The sequence below is a fragment of the Pleurodeles waltl genome, chromosome 11 (genome assembly GCF_031143425.1).
Source record: "Pleurodeles waltl isolate 20211129_DDA chromosome 11, aPleWal1.hap1.20221129, whole genome shotgun sequence".
Lineage (NCBI taxonomy): Eukaryota > Metazoa > Chordata > Amphibia > Caudata > Salamandridae > Pleurodeles > Pleurodeles waltl.
The window spans coordinates 122,529,645-122,550,685 of NC_090450.1; the positions used below are offsets into that span (position 1 = coordinate 122,529,645).

Consider the following 21,041-nt stretch of genomic DNA (forward strand, 5'->3'; position numbering starts at 1 on the left):
TTATTTATTATGCTCTGGAGGTCTATTAGTCCCCTGGCTGGTGGTTGCAATGGAAGAGGTTGTGCCTCGTAAGTTTGACACTTTTACTGCAGTGATGTTACCAAGCAACAACAGGCCTCTGTTATGCCACCTTTGGAGCTGAGCTCAATGAGTGTTCTGTATACCCATGTAATTTGAAAGGGCCATGTCTTCCAAGGAAGGTTAAACGTTAATTCTCAAGTATATAATAAATTCCTGAGCTCAGGCCAGGGGGTGTTGTTCCCATCTTCTCTCCATGTTCTTGGCAGGGAGGGATACATTCAAAAGGTGCAACTTCTAAAGAATAATTTTAAATCTTGCTGCCTGACTAAATTTAGTTAGCTTCTCTAAAAAGGACAGAAGAGAATGAACTGGATCATTTAATGTTAATAAATCTTTGTCTGCATATAGGCAGATTTTATGTTCCTCCTTGGCTATGATTACTCCTTTGATGTCTTTTTTGCCTTAATCGTGTTGTCCAACACTTCCATATAAAAAGCAAAGAGAAGGGTGGCAGAAGCTCTCCCGCTGACCATATCTCTTATTGGGTTTGGATAAATGCTGACTGTCCATGCTCTGTACATTGTCCAAACCAATATTCTTTGAGGATCTTCCATTAAAATGGAAAAATGGGCAATGCACCCTCCAAAAAAAAATTCAGCATTGACAGCCGACATGGGGTATCTGCCTACTTTGTCAATTAGATGTAGGGTGCACTTTAAGTTATCAGCTGTGGTCCTGTATGAGATGAAGTCTTCTAGTTTAGGGTTGATTAATCCCTGCATATGTGGAGCCAAACAATTTGCCAGAATCCCAGAAAAGATTTTTGCCTCAATATTCAGCATAGAGAAAGGCCAGAATGAGGAACACAAAGATGGGGATTTACCTGGTTTGGGAATGGTTACAATGGAGGCTAATCATATAGAATCTGTAATAGTGAAGACGTTCCAAACAAGTTATAGAGGCGCGTGAGTATCAGGGCCACTATGTTAAAGAATGTGTTGTAAAAAAGGTTCATAAAGCCGATAGAGCTTTTGCATTTTTATATTTGTAAATACCGAAATAAACTCTGCTGTGTCTAAAAATCGCTTTAAGACTTCACTTTGGGATTGTGGTATATGCTTAAATGTGGAGCCTGTAACATAGTCCAACATAGCAGCTCCACATCTACCCAACTCTGCTGCATAAAATGTTTTATGGAAATCACAGAACTTATTATTCATTTCAGAATCCTTGGTATATAGGATTGCTGCACTGCGTACTAACTCTTAATTTGGGAGCAAGGAGTTTCCTGGCCAGCGGCGTAGCCAAGATGACGACAGGAGCAGTTGCATAACCACAAGCTCTATTAGACGCCACATTTATCCTGCTTCAGGCAGCTGATTCTGCATCCCACTACCCTGCCAGTGGAGAAGCCTTTATCAGCAACCCACTGCGGTCAGCATGGGGGAGGCAATTCTGCCACAGCACAGTTGCTGCGATGCATGGGGCAGCCCCAGCAATGAGAGAGTGTGCTGCATTGGGCCACCCTGCAGAGAGGTGACCCAGTTGCTGGGGACCTTTGTGCCCAACAGTAAGCAGTTAAGGAGGGTGCAAACGTGCAAGACGTCACACTCCACCATCTGCTGGGACCCTGAGGCTTGCAATCTCTTTTTGAAAACGTGAGACATGGGGGAGCCCTTAGTAGGCGTAATGGAGCACCTGGCTGACTACCATGTATTGATGCTCGCTTCCTCTGGCCTGCAGTTAGGATCAACACGTGCTTCATAAGCTCTGCCCACCAGCACCACCGGAAAAATAACTCTGCAATATAATCCTGGGCATAAGATGGACTCCACACTCAGGTGCTGTCCTGCTTTCATTCCCTGCACAATTTATTATTGAGGAGCGAGGACTTCACCTTTACCCCCTTTTTGTCTGCACTTCCCTCCACAAACTGGGATGCAACTCACTGTAAGACACTTGCTTCTCTACCTAGTGCACCCCCCTCTTCTGATTCTTCCATGTTTTGAGCTGCCTACTGGTGGGATGTACCTCTGGAGTATTGGCTTGAAGGAAAGGCTGTTCCTGTGCACATTGTGTGGTGCTCATGGGTCTACCTCTTCCCACCCCTCCTGTATGATATCGCACAACAGAACAAAGTTGGTACATTCATATGCAGTGAACACAAAGTGGAGACAACTGGATTCTAGATCTCTCTCTGGTCATCGAGGAACTGAAAGGAAAGTAGCAAACATTTTGACTACCTGAGTGCTCCTGGCACTGTACTTGCCACAATGGTGTGCCCTAAGATCCCCAAACTGGGAGACACCCAGCAGTATCCTATTAGACCCGAGAAGGTGACACCCACGATAGAGCTGACTTCCAACTCAGAATTTGTGATACAAGATACCAATGCTAAATTTGCCAAACTGCTGGCAGCTGTACAACGCCTACAGGTGACATTGGAAACAAAATTGAATACTCTAATCATAGATGTGGGGCACATGCGTGAGGAGCACAACAAGCTAAAGGCCAAGTTTCAGCCCAGGAGATGACCCTAGCCAAGATGCAACCTGTGGTCACTGACACACAATCAATGTTGAAGGCATTGCAATAAGACGTGGACATCTTGAAACGGAGAGCCGAAGACGCAGAGGGGAGATCTCGGCAAAACAACATATGGGTAGTGGGGCTCCCCGAAAAAGATTGATGGCCCGAGTATGGACCTTTACCTGGAACAATGGTTGACACAAACAGTACTGGGGGGAAAGAAATCTACCTTTTTCTCCATTGAGCAAGCTCACTGAGTATCTTCCCAACCACTGAAACCTGGTGTGCCTCCTCACCCTTTTGTAGCATGACTCTTTAATTACTGGGGCAGTAATAATATACTCCAGATCGCTCATTTGAAAGGTCCCTGGTAGGTCGAGATCCAGTCAATTAAATTTTTTTCCAGACTACACCAGAGATGTGCAAAAGAGATTTGCCTCCTGCTACACAGTGAAATCTAGACTTTGGCAAATGGGCATCAAGTATGCATTGTTATTCCCTGCCAAGCTTCCAAGCTGGCTGGCGATTAAGCACATTTATTTCAAACTGCTGATGAAGCTTGGAGTTGGTTGAAGTCCAAAGAAGAACATCCTCCAGGAGACTGGTATGGCACAGAGAGAGACAGGATGCTAACGAGGACCCGACACAGACTGAATCACAAGACCTTCTCTCACTCCTCCAGAGATCAAGCTGCACAGGAACGAGCACAAGTGGTAGCTGCTGTGGCTTGGGGAGATCCAGAAATGGCTACAGACAAGAGGAGATAGGCTTGACCCTCTAAGACACTGGGACACATATCTATGCAAACTTGAAGTGGACGCACCTTATTAACCCCATTGAATGCATGTCATTTCTTCCCACTAATCTTTGTGTAATTGCACATTTTCCCTAAACCATCAACGTAGGTGCTCACTCTAATAGTTAGCTCAGGTACACTGGAAGGGGGATCTCTCTGAGGACATCAACTCATGGATACATTCCAATAAGTGCCACTAGAATCCCTTACCTTGGAGTTGCCCTGCCCTACTGACATGACAAAACTGGGAACTCCATCACAGCAACACACATACGGGGGTAGGAGGGGTTGTTTGTGAGTTTGATTGTTTTGGCATTTTCCTTCTGTGTCTTTTGATGTATTGCTTTCTTTATTGCTGATTCCAACTGCATTCTACTGGTGATACACATATTGAGCAGGCCTCCAAAGTATGTATAATTGGGGATGCATTTCTTAATGTAACTGTATCATGCATACCTGCTTATTGGATTATCACCAGACTAGTGAATCCGTATTTATCTGGTAGGAGAAGATGCAGAGTGGAGGAAAGATCCTTGCTTACAGTTATTGAGGGACCGCATACTTTCAGTTGATTGTGTGCAATGTGCTTTCCTTACCATACCAGGCTAAATACCCACTATAGATGACTGCCATTACTGTGTGAATTGTACTATGCTTTTTACAAAATGCAAGAAAGAGATATTACAAAATTCGGGATTTGCTGGCCTTATGTCCTCTGCAATATGCAGATTTTAATTTGGAAAGCTGTGTGCTCTCTCTCGTCACCCTGAGATCATGTTTCACAGTGTGAAGTACATGATATAGGTGACAGCTGTTATTGTAGCCCCCTCCAGCCTCCTCCCATCTTAATTTAAGGTGGCAGGAGGGGGGTAAAGTAAGAGCTCACTCCAGTGCTGGGTATTTTACACTGCTAATTATTCCTGAGGCAGGGAGAGGGAAAGGGATGTGGTCCAGGAAAACAAGTATGATGGGGAAATTGAGTGCAGAGCAACAGGTACTGTGGTGAACAGGAGAATGAGTGGCATAGTGGAAGGAGTTGCAGGAAAAGAATTGCCACAACAGCAATCAGAAAAAAAGCAGGTACTGGGAAACAGGCAGGAGGAAGAGTAACAGGGATAAGGGGACAGAAAAAACAGGTCCTCAGGTTGAGGAGCAAGATGATGACTGGCATTCCATGGAGGAGAAGGGAGTAGGAAACCAGGTGCCACTGGGAGTTGAAAAGTGATGCTATGTAGAAGGGTATAGGAGGGCAAATGGCACAGAGGAAGGGTAGTAGAAAAAGAGTTGACACATGAGATGGGTGTTAGAAATTGGGTTTTTGGTTGGCAGTCAGGTTACCCTCTGTCCAAGCAAGAACCCTCACTCTAGTCAGGGTAAGTCACACACAATCCAAATTATCCTGTGCCCACCCTCTGGTTGCTTGGCACGAGCAGTCAGGCTTAACTTAGAAAGCAATGTGTAAAGCGTTTGTGCAATAAATCATACAATAACACAATATAGCACCACAAAAATACACCTCACAGTGTTTAAAAAATATATAATATTTATCTGGGTATTTGCAGGTCAAAACGATCAAAGTTGCAATATGAATTTGTAAAGATATCACAAAAAAGTGATATGAAGGGGGTGATTCTAACTTCGGCGGGCGGTGGAGGCCGCCCGCCAAAGTTCCCCCACCAAAATACCGCTCCGTGGTCGAAAGACCGCTGAGGGTATTTTGGGATTTGCCCTGGGCTGGCGGGCGGCCGCCAAAAGGCCGCCCGCCAGCCCAGGGCAAATCAACCTTCCCACGAGGACGCCGGCTCAGAATTGAGCCGGCGTAGTGGGAAGGTGCGACGGGTGCAGTGGCACCCGTCGCGTATTTCAGTGTCTGCATAGCGGACACTGAAATACTTTGTGGGGCCCTCTTACGGGGGCCCCGCGGCACCCCCTACCGCCATCCTGTTCCTGGCGGGAGACCCGCCAGGAACAGGATGGCGGTAGGGGGTGTTAGAATCCCCATGGCGGTGGAGCGCGCTCCGCCGCCATGGAGAATTCTGCAGGGCAGCGGGAAACCGGCGGGAGACCGCCGGTTTCCCGCATCTGACCGCGGCCGAACCGCCGCGGTCAGAATGCCCTGCGGGGCACCGCCGGTCTGTCGGCGGTGCTCCCGCCGACCCTGGCCCAGGCGGTCTCTGACCGCCGGGGTCAGAATGACCCCCGAAGTGTCTTAAGTCTTTAAAAAGTAAACAAAGTCTCTTTCAAGCACAAAGTACCTGGTTTGGAGTGGAAAATCTCCGCAGAGGGCCGCAGAAGAGGAATCGCATGGAAAAATGGTGTGTGTGTTGGTTACGCCTCTTCACACACGGACTTGCGTCATTATTTTTCACGCAGGGGGATGTGTGTTGTTCTACGGGAGTAAAAATGGTGTGTGCGTCGGTTTCGCCACTTCACACATGGACTTGCGTCATTATTTTTCACACGGGGAAGACATTCGTAGTTTTCCGGCACGCGGACCGTCTCCTTCTATGGATCGTGGGATTACCAGATGTCCCAGGGTCTGTGTGTGGATTCCTCGGCTTGTTATCCGGCTGCACGTTGTACCGGGAGGCTGTGCGTGGAATTTTCTTTCTCACGGCAGGCGTCCCGTCGATTTCCTCTCTGGAAGTCGGGCGGCGTTGTCCATGCAAGGCCATGCGTCGAAGTTTCGGTCGCACTGCAGGCGTCGCGTCGAGCGGTGTCTTTCTGGATCAGCGTGTGGTGAATTTTTCACCGCGGAGTAAGCTGTGCGTCTAAATTTTCGGTGCACAAGGAGTCCAGTTGAAAAAGAGAAGTCTTTTTGGTCCTGAGACTTCAGGGAACAGGAGGCAAGCTCTGTCTAAGCCCTTGGAGAGCACTTTTGCAGCCAGACAAGAGTTCAGCAAGGCAGCAGGCCAACAGCAAGGCAACAGTCCTTTGTAGAAAGCAGTCAGGTGAGTCCTTTAGGCAGCCAGGCAGTTGTTCTCGGCAGGATGCAGGTTCTGGTTCTGGTTTCTTCTCCAGCAAGTGTCTGAGGTGGTAGGGCAGAGGCCCTGTTTTATACTAAATTGTGCCTCTGAAGTGGGGGTGACTTCAAAGAGTGGCTAAGAAGTGCACCAGGTCCCCTTTCAGTTCAATCCTGTCTGCCAGGGTCCCAGTAGGGAGTGTGGCAGTCCTTTGTGTGAGGGCAGGCCCTCCACCCTCCCAGCCCAGGAAGACCCATTCAAAATGCAGATGTATGCAAGTGAGGCTGAGTACCCTGTGTTTGGGGTGTGTCTGAGTGAATGCACAAGGAGCTGTCAACTAAACCTAGCCAGACGTGGATTGTAAGGCACAGAAAGATTTAAGTGCAAAGAAATGTTCTTTCTAAAAGTGGCATTTCTAGAATAGTAATATTAAATCCAACTTCACCAGTCAGCAGGATTTTGTATTACCATTCTGGCCATACTGAATATGACCTTCCTGCTCCTTTCAGATCAGCAGCTGCCACTTCAACAATGTATGAGGGCAGCCCCAATGTTAGCCTATAAAGGGAGCAGGCCTCACAGTAGTGTAAAAACGAATTTAGGAGTTTTACACTACCAGGACATTTAAACTACACAGGTACATGTCCTGCCTTTTACCCATGCTCTAGGGGTTACCTTGGGCACACATTAGGGGTGACTTATATGTAGAAAAAGGGGAGTTTTAGGCTTGGCAAGTACTTTTAAATGCCAAGTCGAAGTGGCAGTGAAACTGCACACACAGGCCTTGCAATGGCAGGTCTGAGACAAGGTGAAGAGGCTACTTAAGTGGGTGGCACAACCAGTGCTGCAGGCCCACTAGTAGCATTTAATCTACAGGCCCTAGGCACATATGGTGCACTCTACTAGGGTCTTACAAGTAAATCAAATAGCCAATCATGGATAAAGCAATCAACAGTACAGTTTACACAGAGAGCATATGCACTTTAGCACTGGTTAGCAGTGGTAAAGTGCCCAGAGTTCAAAAGCCAACAACAACAGGTCAGAAAAAATAGAAGGAAGGAGGCAAAAAGTTTGAGGATGACCCTGTCAAAAAGCCAGGTCCAACAAGGGGGCATAAGAATGGTTGCCATAGGAGGCTATGACGCTCACAGAATAGGTCTCCAGCAGTCTTATCCTCCTGCCGCTAACCATGCATTGAGCTTCCTAGAGATGTTCTCCACATCCCCAGGATGCATTATCACAGTGGAAGCAACAGAAAGAAAATACCTCTTTCCTGCACACCCATCTATTTTTGGCCCTGTGCCAGCACACTTCAATAAAAGAAGTGTCAAACCAGATAGTTTCTTGAGATTTTGCAAGGGATTTTGTAAAAATTATTGGATTTGTACAAAAGTTTTGATGTCACAATATTTTGCAAATCATGATATTGCAAAATCCTGGAGGGTTTGGAAGGTATCAAATGGCAGCAGGGGCAGTGTCAGTGTATTAATAGGTTTCATTACTTGGGTCCTTTGGGATGTGCATGAGGTCTGATGATTCTTCAGGGGTACAAGGTTAGTTGGGATCAGGGATGGACAGAGGTACTCCATCAATGAGTAGTGATAATGTTATTGCAGAGCTGTTAGGTTTTCTTCATTTGGTTTGGGGTGTTTTTTAATAAATTACTTTCAACGTACATTTAGTGTGCTGTACCAGCTATTATATTAGTGTCACAATGTGAATATGTGGCGTACTAATGTTTTATTAGTTCATAGTCATGCATTTGAGAGAGCGTAGCTTATATAATCTATATTAACATGAAATGTTTATGAACTAATGTATAATAATACCTCATAGAAATTGTATTAATATGTTTTGTTCAAACGTGCACTTGAATTGTGCCCACGGGGAGTGGCCGTCAATGTATACGGGGACTAATGAAAATGACTAATGTTGATGTAATATTATATTAAAGAATGGTTTTATACTAATTATTAATGATTATGTTATGAAAGTTTTGCTAATAAATCTTTTAGGCCTTAGTTAGCATGAGTCGAGGCCTAGCTGCCTGGCTCTCATATTAAATGTGTTTTTCCAACGTGCAGTGTGCTGACTCGCAAAAAGACATGAACTCCTGTTTTTTTCCTTCAATCTAGAAGCTCCATGTAACCATAGTAGATCCGTTCTCATGAAATTCATATTGCTTGTAGAAATGTACTAGCTAAATGCAACAGTGTAGACTAATGTTAAGTACAAGGTCGACCAAACCGGTACAGACAATGGAGCTACTGACCGAAGATGCGCAGAGAAATTACAGAAGGATGAAATCATACCGGACATTCTACCTCTAAAGGCGTCAATCATATGGACCAATAAACTGCTTGAGAACTAATGCGGGGTGAAAAATTTAATGTGTTTTCTAATTGGCCCGATATAGTGGGGTGCAACTTTTGTCCAACCACTATTTAGGGGACTGTACAACGAAAAGGGGATAAAAACCCCTGTCACCAGGAAGTAAATTAGAATTAGGGAGTAGGAGACTAGGAGAGGGGAGATGCTGATGCTATATTTTATGATCCAGAAACTTTGTCACTTTTATTAGTGACTGGCTGACTTATCTAGAACCATCCCTTAGATTGCACATTTACACTTTACCTCCATATGAGGGAAGTGCCCCTTTGCTTACCTGAGAGCTGAATTCCCTGACTGATGGCGAATCAACTGATGTCCTGAAGATGAAGACCGAATCTGGGTGCTGACCCAAACTTGGAGGGTCACTATGACAATGAAATTGTGATTTGTCTGTTTGCTTTTCCTTTCTACAGTAGGTACCAACTGCTTACCTTTTGACAGAGACCATAGCTAGATGTTTTCCAAATTGGTGTTACTAAATTGTTTTGCATGAAGCCCAACATGCCAATGCTAATTAGAGGTTAGTTCAGAGGGGTTCACTAAAACTGATGCAAATAGACAAACGACTGAATAAATCCTTTGTTGACGATACTCTGCTAATGATAGTTTATGTTCACGCCGTGCTATGTTCTAATGTTTGTGATTCTTGTGTTAATAAAATCTTACCAGAGTTGCCATATCGTGACTATGCTATTGTGTTTCTTGGTTTTGAGATTAATAAATCTGCTAGTAGTATTGTAACCAATAGGGGATAAAATTACTAAATTCATACTAAGCTGGTGTGGTTATTCATGACTGCAAGGTCATGGTGGTGTCTTGAGTTAATTGATGTCTTTGACTAAAGTGAAATGCATTGTTGTGATAAATATTGATGACATTATTGATGTATTGATTGACATGTTGATTAGCTATCTCGTCCTAAGGTGTCTCTCAACGGGGTCAAAAGATTCATTGGCCTAAAACGAGTCCTGATGTGTAATAAATTATCATAAAGGGACGCGTTAGCACATTCATATTGCAGGGAATGTGTGGTACATAAAAATAATTGTTGATTAATAAATTCCTAATGCTAGAAGCTTTGGCATCTATCTGATTATGTCTGATTACATCTTTGTCCACCTTATTCATTGTCCATCACTGGAGTCCATCAGTGTGCAATTCACTAAGCTTTTGCCATGTCCTCTGTGGATGAAATCTCTCCATGTTGTGGGGAAGTAGTCTGTATCTGACTATCATTGATACGTGGGTGAAACCAAGGAGAAAAGCACAGAAGTGGGCAGTGACCAGGATGGCATCCAGAACATTTGCAGATTTATCTTGTGTCACACTGTGACATTTTGTGCCCTGCTAGGCAAAAGTCAGCAGTTTTGAAGCATATGGCAGAGCAGTTAAAAAAAATATGGAACTGTTGCCCTGAAATTACAGAGAGGCAGTTTTAAAACTACTAAATATGTTTGTTACATAAATTAAAGTGTTAATAGTAGGAAATACACAAACAAGTACACCAGAAAAGAATATTGTCTCCAAACAATGATCAACAATAAAATAATATATAAAGCAACATGAATAAAAATAGAGATGCTAGGCTGTGTTGAGGAGGTGGCAGTGGTTTGATGTCCTTCAGTGAGTCAAGTGTGGTTGATTTCTGAATTTTTATGTGCTGAAAAAGTCCTTGACTACAGGAGGATTTGGTCTATGGAATGAATTGTGATGGTTGTTATAGATGTTGGTTTAAAGAAGCCCAATGCCCTTGGTATGCAGATCTGGCTTCCATCAGAAGGGAGATGCCGACCTCCCTACCCAGGGTTTATTTAGCATCTGGACAGGTGTGAAAATTAGTAGTCAGAGAGGCGTGTCCCCATCAGGTCAGTCCCACCCTTATAGTGAACTGCCTGATCTAGACACAACATTGAGGAATCTGCCATCTTGGTGATGGTAGAATTAGGAACTCTGGGACAGGGCTATGCCCATTTCCCACAGGAAGTGGCCATATATGGGGTGTTGTGAGCCCAAGGGTAACTAGCACATTGGCCAATTGGCTACTACCCTACACTCCCCTTAACACTACAGTATTTAGGGGAGTCCCTGGCATCAAGAAATTAGATCCTGCTGACCTGAAAAAGAAGAAGGATAAAGGCGAGAACTTAAGACTGGTGACTGACTGAGCGCCAACCCTGCAAGCCAGCCTGCTGACTTTGACAATCATGCAAACAAAAACCTTGTCGAGCAGCTGTCTGAGACTCAAAAGTCTGAGAGGACTGCCAGCCTCCAACCAAGAAACAGGAACTTCTGTGAAACAGCTGAACTGCTCCTCTGTATCTTGCAGGTAACCCAAAGAATCCTGTGACAACCCAGGACTGCCAGAACCAAACAGGGGACAGCACCAGGGCACCCAAGCTTCCAAGCACAAGCTGAAGTGGGTCAATAGTGTCAGCTTGGTTCCCAGGCCATCCAGAGATGAATCCCATCTTGAGTTCACCTACTGTGGACTTAGAGGTGACTCCGGCAGCCTCTTTCTGCAGGCCCCCCTCAACCACAACCACCTCCGGTGATGACAACCTGATAGTCCACTACACCTCTCCACCCAGACACCTCGGACCCAGGAGAAGAGAACCACTGGTGTCCTTACATCCCGAGACATGTGAGAACTGAGCCCGCTTGTTGGTTCAGTTGATTGGACCCCTAGTCCACGCCTACAGCCTTTTTCTGGAGGCCCTCCTCCACTGCGACCCCACCGGTGATGGAAGCCTAATAGTCCAAGAACTTTCTGCACCTGGATGCCCTGGACTGAGGAGAAGAGGACCACTGGTGTTCCTGCATCCCTGGGCATCACAAGAAATGAGCCTACTTAGTGGTTCACCATCAGTGGTCCCTCAGTCCTCACCTGCAGCATCTTTTTGCCCAGACTCATCCCCCTTGACTTAAATGGGGCACCCGATGCTCTAGGGCACCACTGCACCCAGCGGCCCTAGTGCTGCTCAAGGTAACCTGTTGGTGTGGCCTAGGACCCTACCCCATACTTATCTTAAATCAGGAAGATTGGTCCTGTAAGTTGTTGTAAATCTCTTTGCTGTATATGTTTTCTCTCTCAGAGAGTAACATTGCAGCTTTAGATAATTGCACTGTGTAGACTTTTCAAACCTGTGTTAAGTTGTAATGCAAAAAGTACATACGTGATCATCTTGATTTTGGTGCCTAAAGATATATAAAGATATTTGTTATTTTTTTTTGTAAATTGATGTGGATCTCCTTCTTGAGTTGTGGGTCTCATGTATTGACTGTGTGCCTATGGTAAATGTCTAACTCTCCTCTGTGATAAGTCTATGGGTGCTTGACCACACTACTCCTAAAAGAGCACCTTGGGATTGCTAGAGCAAGATCCTTTCCACTAGTAAGGGAATCTCTGGACTCTTTGCACAGTATGCCTCATTTTTGGTAAACAATATAAAGAGCCAGCTTTCCACACATGCTTCTACTCAGGGGGCATATTTAATAAAAACCATGTAGCAGGTCACCTTGCTGAGCTGTGTGATAGGTAAAGGGCAGGGATGAGCTATACTTAACATTGTACAGCACATTCCTGGCTTTACCTTGTACTGGATCACAATGTACCGCCTAGTGCCAACCCAGGCACCCTTGGACCATTGTACACAGGTGCCTGCATTGTAAGCAGGATTGTTTTGTGCAGAAAGGGACACCTACCTGCACATAAACAATCCTGAGCAGCATATTCCTCTTTCTATGTGTGCTGTGGAGTGCAGCACACATACAAAGAGGAAGTTATGAGGAGAAATGAATATATTTCTCCTCATTACACCTCACCTGGGGAGGCATATGATTTTGACACATTCCCAGGTCCTTCATTAATGGTTAATCTAGTAATGCACCAAAATCCATGGTTAGATGTGTGGGAACACACACGTTCCACCCATGGAACACCTTCTCATGGCAGAGTAGTGCAATTCAGCAAGATGGCCTTGCGTGGCTTGATAAATCTAACTTTAGAGTGTATTGCTCTTGCGCCCCAATGTCTGGAGCAAGAGCAGCACAACTGTTTGTTCTATATGATCCATGAATTTTGGTGCACTCCTGAATTTACTAAGAATAGTAAACCTAGGAGTGTGTCAAAAGGTGACACCATCCAAACAGAGGGGTAACTAAGAAAAATGCTTAGTTCTCCTTGTTATTTCTTCTTTCTTCATGAGTTGCATTCTGCAGTACACATGGAAAGAGGAAAATCCCCCTGAAGATTGATTTTTGTGCAGGAAGGAACACCTTCCTGCACAAAAACAATCCTGCCTGTAACACATGCACTTTTGCAAAATGGCACAAGGGTGTCTGCTTTTGTGCTAGGTAGCACTCAGTGCACCAGTACACCAGCAGAGAGAGAGAGAGAAGGGATGGGACATATCTTAGTACATATAGTGCATTCCTGCTTTCTCCATTTGTCTTGCCGTGTTGTGCCGAACATTAGTATGTCTGGGCACTCACATTGAATGTCTGAGGTCATTCTCATAGTGAAATTGTTGTAAATGTGTTTGAAAAATGTGGCGGTGTGCATCAAGAAAATGTGAGACGAAGAGTAGGTCTATTTTTGCAGTCTCCGTTTTAGGTTTGGTAAAGCTATGTACATTAAGGATTTCAGACTCTGATCACATTAAGTCATTTTTTTGATACAGACATTGTTTAGCAAGTTGCAGAGAAGATATTGACACCTACAATGTAGTGCCAGGACGGGTGTATGCTGGCACTTTCCAAGTAAGAGGGAGTCTGGGTAAGAGTTCTGACTTTCTGTGAATCTGATGTTGTTGCTAGGTGCCATAGTTTGATTGAGGCTGGACTGGTGTGGGTGGTCTGGTGTGTGGTTCTACATGAGGAGGGGGCCGAGGTGAGCAGTATAGACAAAATCTTGGATGTGTTCATGTGCAACTCTTTGGTTTAAAACACCAGCCTGGCTAGAATGACATCATCTCTGCAGTCTACTCACTATTGCACAGTTTGACAGTAGGAACAGTTGGAGATTGAAATATGTCAGTCTCAAGGAGAATAAGATTATGTTCATTGTGACCAACACAAATTCTTAAAGGTGTGTAGTTAGCGTAGTGGCATAACAGCGTGTAGAGTCAGAAAGGGGGGATCCCGAGGTAGCCACTTACACATCACCAAATTAGTCGACAGAGATTATGCTCATTGGGGCAGTTGCCATGATGCCTGGTGAGTAGTTGATGCAGGAGCGTAAGAGGATGCAATGCAAATGGGGAAGTTACAGCAATACCCAAAAAACATGCTCAATTCATGGTCAGTTTGCAGCCATATATCTATACGTTATTACTATATATTAAGTGTCAGATTTAAGATCCCCTAGCGCAACCTTAGTGCTACCATAGCATCATTTGTTTTATACAAAGGTGGCGTTAAAGTGGCATTTTCCCCGTGTCATATTTACAAAGTGGTGCACTGCATGCATTGTGCCACTTTGTAAACCCTTGCCCCACATTATGCCTGCGCCAGACATAATGTGTGGAGGGGGGTGTTCCCTCATTAGGGGGGCTGCAAAAATGGAAATCTAAGAGATTTCTTCACATAATCTTTTTGGCACTTATAACGCCTGCTCAGAGCAGATGTTGGAAGGGGGCTTACATTATTTATAATGGGCCTCTATGTACTCTGCAGGAGAAGCAACAAAAGTTTGGCGCTACTCCTATAGAGTACATCAACAGCATAAAACATAATGACGCTATGCCCCCTACCTTGCGCCATGGTGCACTGTATTTTAAATACCACACATGGTGGCGGTAGGGGGGCGCTAAGGGGTGTAAGGAAAAAGGTGCTGCACTAGGTGCAGCACCACTTTTCTTAAATCTGACTCAAAGAATATTAAGTTGACGGTGGGTAACTGAAGAGCAGATAGACGGTCATCCAAGGGTATTAACTGAATTAGAGATCAGGGAGGGGAACTCAATGAAGATGGCCAACCTTGACACCCTTCACCTTTTAGGATGACAGGCAATACTTCATTGGTTTATGAGCTGTTCCTTGGCACTTTCTAGTCTTCCTTGGTCATCACAAGTAAAGGCCTATGGTGCTCTCCTAATGCTTTATGAGCATTAAGGTACGCAGGGGATTGATTTGCTGAGCCTGAGGCTCTCTTTGATCATTTCCTATCTCGGAGGATTCCTTGGCCATTGGACTCACCCCCAGAATTCCTGATGTGATCTTGCAATCAAGATATTCCAGGGCTTAGCGGAGGTGTGGAAGTGCTGTGGGTGGGAGTGTTTGAAGATTGGTAGGTTGCGACTTAGCAGTGCCACAGGGTCAAGGGGACTGAAGAGCCCTGGGCCAGAGTTTGGGAGTCAAAGAAGGTGCCTGTGACTAGTTTTCATTCTAAAGTCCCCAAAGGCACATGCCGGGGATCTACAATTCCCAAAAAAACAATAATCTTTTTTTGAAGCAAATAATGAAATGATCTCTAAAAAATCATGAGGAAGGTGCAAAACACTTGTAGTACGATTAGCAAAAATATTGACTACAGGGCCTACGTGATGCTCTGGTATCGTACCTCTGTATTTTGACACCAATTGCTGTTTAGTTGTTTCACTTACCATAGAACATGTGAAATGTTTGCAGAGTTTCTATCTCAATTTGTTAGCTTTGCCGTCAATGTTTTGTGTGTATCCATAATGGTAGTTTCTCTAAAAAAAGCATGCTGTTCAGCATTCTTTTGTCGAGGCCCTGCTCTGTACTGCAAATGGCAACATAAAATACAAATGCCTGTGTGTCAAACGTTTTTGAGGCTGCAGTCAGCAAAACATCATTGTGCTTGAAAATTACATTTGAGCAAATTTCAATGGCAGTTCACTACTTGTGAGCCCAACCAAAAATACACTTAATAAATGGCTAAATGTAGATTGTACGTGCCTTGTTCTCCCGGCTTTCCTGGAAATCCTGGAATTCCATTTGTTCCTTGTTCACCATACTCTCCTTTCTCACCTGGGAATCAACAAATGTTTTGTGAATTAGTGTAAATGTCCAATATCTGGATCTTTTGCAAGAAGTTGTAAGTTATGACAAATGCAAACAGATGTATTTGTGCACACCTCTAAATCTTTACTACACAACAAATGCAATTCAAAAAACTCCAAGAAGAAAACAAAGTACAAGCTAACACGTACAAACAAAAGTGATAAATATTATTTTATCAACCAATAATTTACAAGTGTTACTCATAAAAGCAACTTCATCATTATGCAATAAACATCACAATGAAAGCGATCAACTAAGATTCTCTGATGTTTATTTAGCGATGTATAATAAAATTCGCAGCTCTACAAATATTAAAACAAGAGCAGATTTTATTTTATGATAAGTATATTTGCATATAGCTATAAACTTGAGGGAGCATAATCCGTTACAGAAGGTGCAATTCAGAAGACAACACTTAATTACTCCTGGCTTAGTAAATAAGATTTGTAGCAAACTTTTCAAATCACCCTGATGCATTCACAATGTTTGTTTATGTATCCTGAAGTAGTTTATTATTGTTTGTTCAAGTCGCCATATACTTGAAAATGTAATTTTGCTTGGAAACTGAATTTATTTATTAGATGAATTATGCTGCCGCCAGAGCAGTTACGTTGTTTCACGTTCGTATTACTGAAATACATCTTATATTTTTCTGGAAACGACTAAACATACTGTCAGATCCCCATTTGCAGGGCCCTGGGGCAAGCAGGAGTTTCTGAGTCCAACCTTAGTGGGGTTGAAGATTTTCACTCCTGATGGCCCAGGTCCTGACCAAATAGGGATCCTGAGCAACTGGGCAAAGAACCCCTTCAGCACTCGACTCGCAGTGATAGAGCAAGTAGAATAATCCAAGGCTTCTCAGTAGGGGGGTAGATACTGGGGGGGGGGGGGGTGAACACAGACTCACAATTCAAAATACTTTCACTCCTATTGATCACTACACAGCAGCATCAGCTCCTCCATTATGGTGGAGGAGTGTCGCCCCACTGCCGAGACCCAGCAGATGAAAAATAAAATTATAATACTTTCACTCCTATTGATCACTACACAGCAGCATCAGCTCCTCCATTATGGCAGAGGAGTGTCGCTCCACTGCGGAAAGCCAGCAGATGAAAAATAAAATTATAATTAAGCAATTTTTTTATCATTTTATTTTTCACTGACTGGAAGCTTGGCCCAGTAAGGGTGGGGTCATCCTCTATGAAGGAGTAGTGGGCACTGTAAGTGTGCATGTCGGTTTGGCTGTCTGACATGCGCACTTGGATTTCCCCAACTCGAGCTGTGTTGTACAGCTGAGTGGAGTGAGCAGCAAAACAGCCCATTTATATCATTCCTGTCACTTCTTCCATGATGGGTAGTCGCATTACCAGCAGGAGAGCAGTGTTTGGATTGGTGGGGAGCCTGTGCAATGTGGCCCATGGATTGCCAGGAGCAGAGGAGCAAGGAGGCGGTAAGCGGAAGAAGCAGCGGCAGGTAAGTATTTTTTTTTAATTATTTTCCCCTGCGCTGCCTTGCCCCACCACTTTGTATTGCCAGCAGACACTACTGCTACATGGCACGCTGCCACCACCTCGCTCAAACTGTTTAACTCCTGACAAAGGCAGGAGTCTCTAACCACTATAAGGGTAGCATGTTAGGTGCCCCTTCTGGCCTAAAAAGACCATCATCCATGAGATAGGCGTATTCATAGTGCACACATGTGATCCGTGTTCACCCATTACAACAAAAATCAGCATCAGGAATCCAGAAATCACTACAATTGGGGTGCTCTGGGCAGAGATACATGTTCATCACTATGCAAGGGCCATTTCGATCCCAAAACATACAATATATTTTCCTATCTGCATAGTTTCAATGGAGTTCAATACTCCATTTCCAAATGTATGCATTGCAAGTAAAGAAAGGGGGGCCTAATCACAAAGATAAACATAGAAATTAGTAAATTTACTTTGACACTTTTGAGTAACTTTACTACTTTTGGCTGTTTACCATATATGAATGTAAAGTTACTCAAAATGTATACTTACACATTGCCCAGAGGCATAGCTTGGTCAGTAAGATTGGGAGGGTGGGAGCTTTAGACTTTTGACTATCAGGCTGACATATAGGGCCATATTAATGCCCTGGTTTGCATCACTCTTGCACCACGCAACGTGGTGCAATAGCGATGCAAAACTTAAGAGAGATTCATGAAGGCACACAAGGCCACCTTGCGTGGCCCCGCGCGGCTTCACAAACTTTGAGTTATGTAATGCAGCTCAAATCACTGCATTACATTACACTGCACTAGGGATGCATTTCCATGGGTGTTGTATGGGTGTTCCCACACAACATCCATGGACTTGGATGCATTTCCAGATTTACTTTAATTTGTAAACTGTGAATGTGTCAAAAAGATACACCATCCCAGTAGAGGTGTAATGAGGAGAAATATGTTTATTTCACCTTGTTTTTCCTCTTTCTCTGTCTGCTGCAGAAGAAAACACTTCTCTTGATTGTTTTTGTGCAGAAAGGCCTACCAAATACAGTGCATACATGATGCTGTTAGGTGGAGGAGGGGTGATGCAAGAAAACTGGCGCATCAGCACTGATGCACCAGTTTCTTGTAAATATGCCCAATATATATATTTTTTTTATAACCAATATTTTTGAGGACAGAGGGAGAGAGTGTGTGTGCGTTTTTGTCTGTGTATGTAAAACATTCCAGGTAAAATCTGATTGACACAAAATACATTTATTGAAGGGTGTCACACCCCAAATTGTTGTAGTTTAGCAGCGATTAGAATAAGCATTAGCAGAAGACATCTTGTATTTAGTAACTATTGTGAACATTTCGCGGAATCCATTTTGTATTCATGGCAGCCATTGTCTCTGTCACATGCTGCCATGTGCTCACCATATGCTCTGTCCTACCTTTCTGTTAACTACTCTTGAAATCTGCCTAGTGGCAAGTTATATTTAGCATCTCCCACTTTCGCACATGCTCAGTAAGGTCTGCAGCTGTTAGTCCTTGAAAACTGTTAGCTCCTCCTACCTGTCGACTGTGCATTTTCCACATGACCTTACATGTATACAAGTCTTGCTTCTATAATTGTACCACCTCCTTTTAGCCCCTGCGTGGGTATAAAAGGACCATGCTCTCTCAGTTCAGTGTGGTACTTCAGACTTTACCTAAGGGTGCTGTTTGAACTGTAGTACCACCTCATAAGGTTAATAAACTTTGGGCCAGATGTAGGAAACGATTTGCGACTCGCAAACGGCAAAAATTGCCGTTTGCGAGTCGCAAATGTGAGTTTCCTATGCAGAAATGCATTTTGCGAGTCGGGACCGACTCGCAAAATGCATTTCTGACTCGCAAATAGGAAGGGGTGTTCCCTTCCTATTTGCGACTCGCAGTGGGATGCAATTCCATTTGCGACCGCGTACGCGGTCGCAAATGGAGTCGCAGTTACCATCCACTTCAAGTGGATGGTAACCCACTCGCAAATTGGAAGGGGTCCCCATGGGACCCCTTCCACTTTGTGAATGGACCCAAAAATATTTTTTCAGGGCAGGGAGTGGTCCGAGGGACCACTCCCTGCCCTGAAAAAATACCGAAACTAAAGGTTTCGTTTTTTTTTTAAGTGCAGCTCGTTTTCCTTTACGGAAAACGGGCTACACTTAAAAAAAAAAAAAAATGCTTTATTGAAAGCAGTCACGAACATGGAGGTCTGCTGACGACAGCAGGCCTCCATGTTTGCGAGTGCCTATACTCGCTATGGGGCCACAATTTGCGACCCACCTCATGAATATTCATGAGGTGGGTCATTGCGACCCCATAGCGAGTCGCAGTCGGTGTCTGAGACACCGTACTGCATTCCAAATTGCGAGTTGCAATTTGCGAGTCGCTGGGACTCGCAAATTGCAAGTCGCAATTTGGAAGTTTGCTACATCTGGCCCTTTGTCTTTTATTTCAGTTCCTGTGCCAACTTCTTCCTACATGGTCTGAGGACTTTGTGCAGAGAAAGGTGAACCCCTTGCACTAGTAGGCCTTGCTGAGGCTTACTTCAACAATATCCCCCATGAAGACAAGCCCCTGATGTTGCCATCCTTTGAATTCTGTGGGTGAAGCCCAATTTACAGGTGCAAAATTATTACTTGTAACTTTTCACACACAGGCAGAGATTTCTATCACCTAGGTGAAGAGCTCTCTATGGTAAAATATTGGGAAAAGTTTAAAAGTGTATTAAAGTTTTAAGAAAAAATATTTATTGTGTTAAATTTTAAGGTTAATTAAATGTATATTGTTTAAAGACATAGAATAATATCAAAACATTACCGGATTTTCAACTTAATTTTCAATTGAAAAATAATAATTTTGAATTAAACTAAAATGATGTTCAAAGATCGCCATTCTCCGGACAAACTGTGCATATATCCAAATATGTAGCCAAATTGACCTAGAAATCTACTAGAAAGAACAATTTGTGAAATTGAGAAAAAAAGAATAATTGAAATAGATGAAAATGTAAAAAAAGGGGCTTGATGAACAGAGGGCCAGATTTACTAAAAAGTGGCACAGTCCAGTGCTGCGTCAAAATTGGCAGCGCCACACTGTGTCACTTTGGGAATGCAGGAATGAGCTACATTTACTAAAATACAGCTCACGCCTGTGTTTCCCCCTGTGCTAAAATTAGCTGCCAGTGGCACTACAGGCATCCTTGCACCATTGTGCAAGGGTGTCTGCATTGAGGGGATTGATTGTTAATGTGCGTAAAGGTGTCTATCTACGATGGAGATTAGGCACCTCTATGTGTGCTGCAGAATGCATTTTCGGGGACTTGATTCCTGCTTGCCTAGATGCTATGGTAGAGCAGCTTGGCCCGCACAGCTTTTCAGCACTTGGGATTTTACTCTACGATATCTGACTTAAATTTGATACCAACCTGGACTTGGAGTCTGATTGGCCACTCGACCTAGGATTATCTTGACACCTTGCTAAGCGATAAGCATGTCACTACATTGTTGGTGTGCATGTTCTGTTAAGATTTCCTGTTCCTATAGATATTGTATCACCATCAGTAGAATTCCTTGGTCTCCACTTGGAATTACATCATCTAACATTTGAGTAAGAAGTTTTAATAGTGGTAGAAACATTATCAGTTCCTAAGGTACTCCACAAAAATGGCAAAAAATCACACAGTTTTTATAATTCTAGCTATCTGTACATCCGTGTTCTTCAAAAGACAGGTATATACTTTGAGTACATGAGTATATGCTCCCAGAGGATCCGATGTCCATCCTGATGAATGCCATGGACTCGGTTGAGCCTCTAGGCT

At 43.9% G+C, this 21,041-nt stretch overlaps 1 protein-coding gene across 1 annotated transcript in view; it reads right to left on the bottom strand.

The window, feature by feature from the left end:
- The window catches only part of LOC138265071 (otolin-1-like), a 113,753-nt gene that overhangs the window by 14,285 nt on the left and 78,427 nt on the right, over window positions 1–21,041 (bottom strand). The window contains exon 4 of the mRNA XM_069212619.1: window positions 15,619–15,690. Coding sequence (XP_069068720.1) covers window positions 15,619–15,690 — 72 coding nt within the window. The remainder of the gene's footprint in view (window positions 1–15,618; window positions 15,691–21,041) is intronic.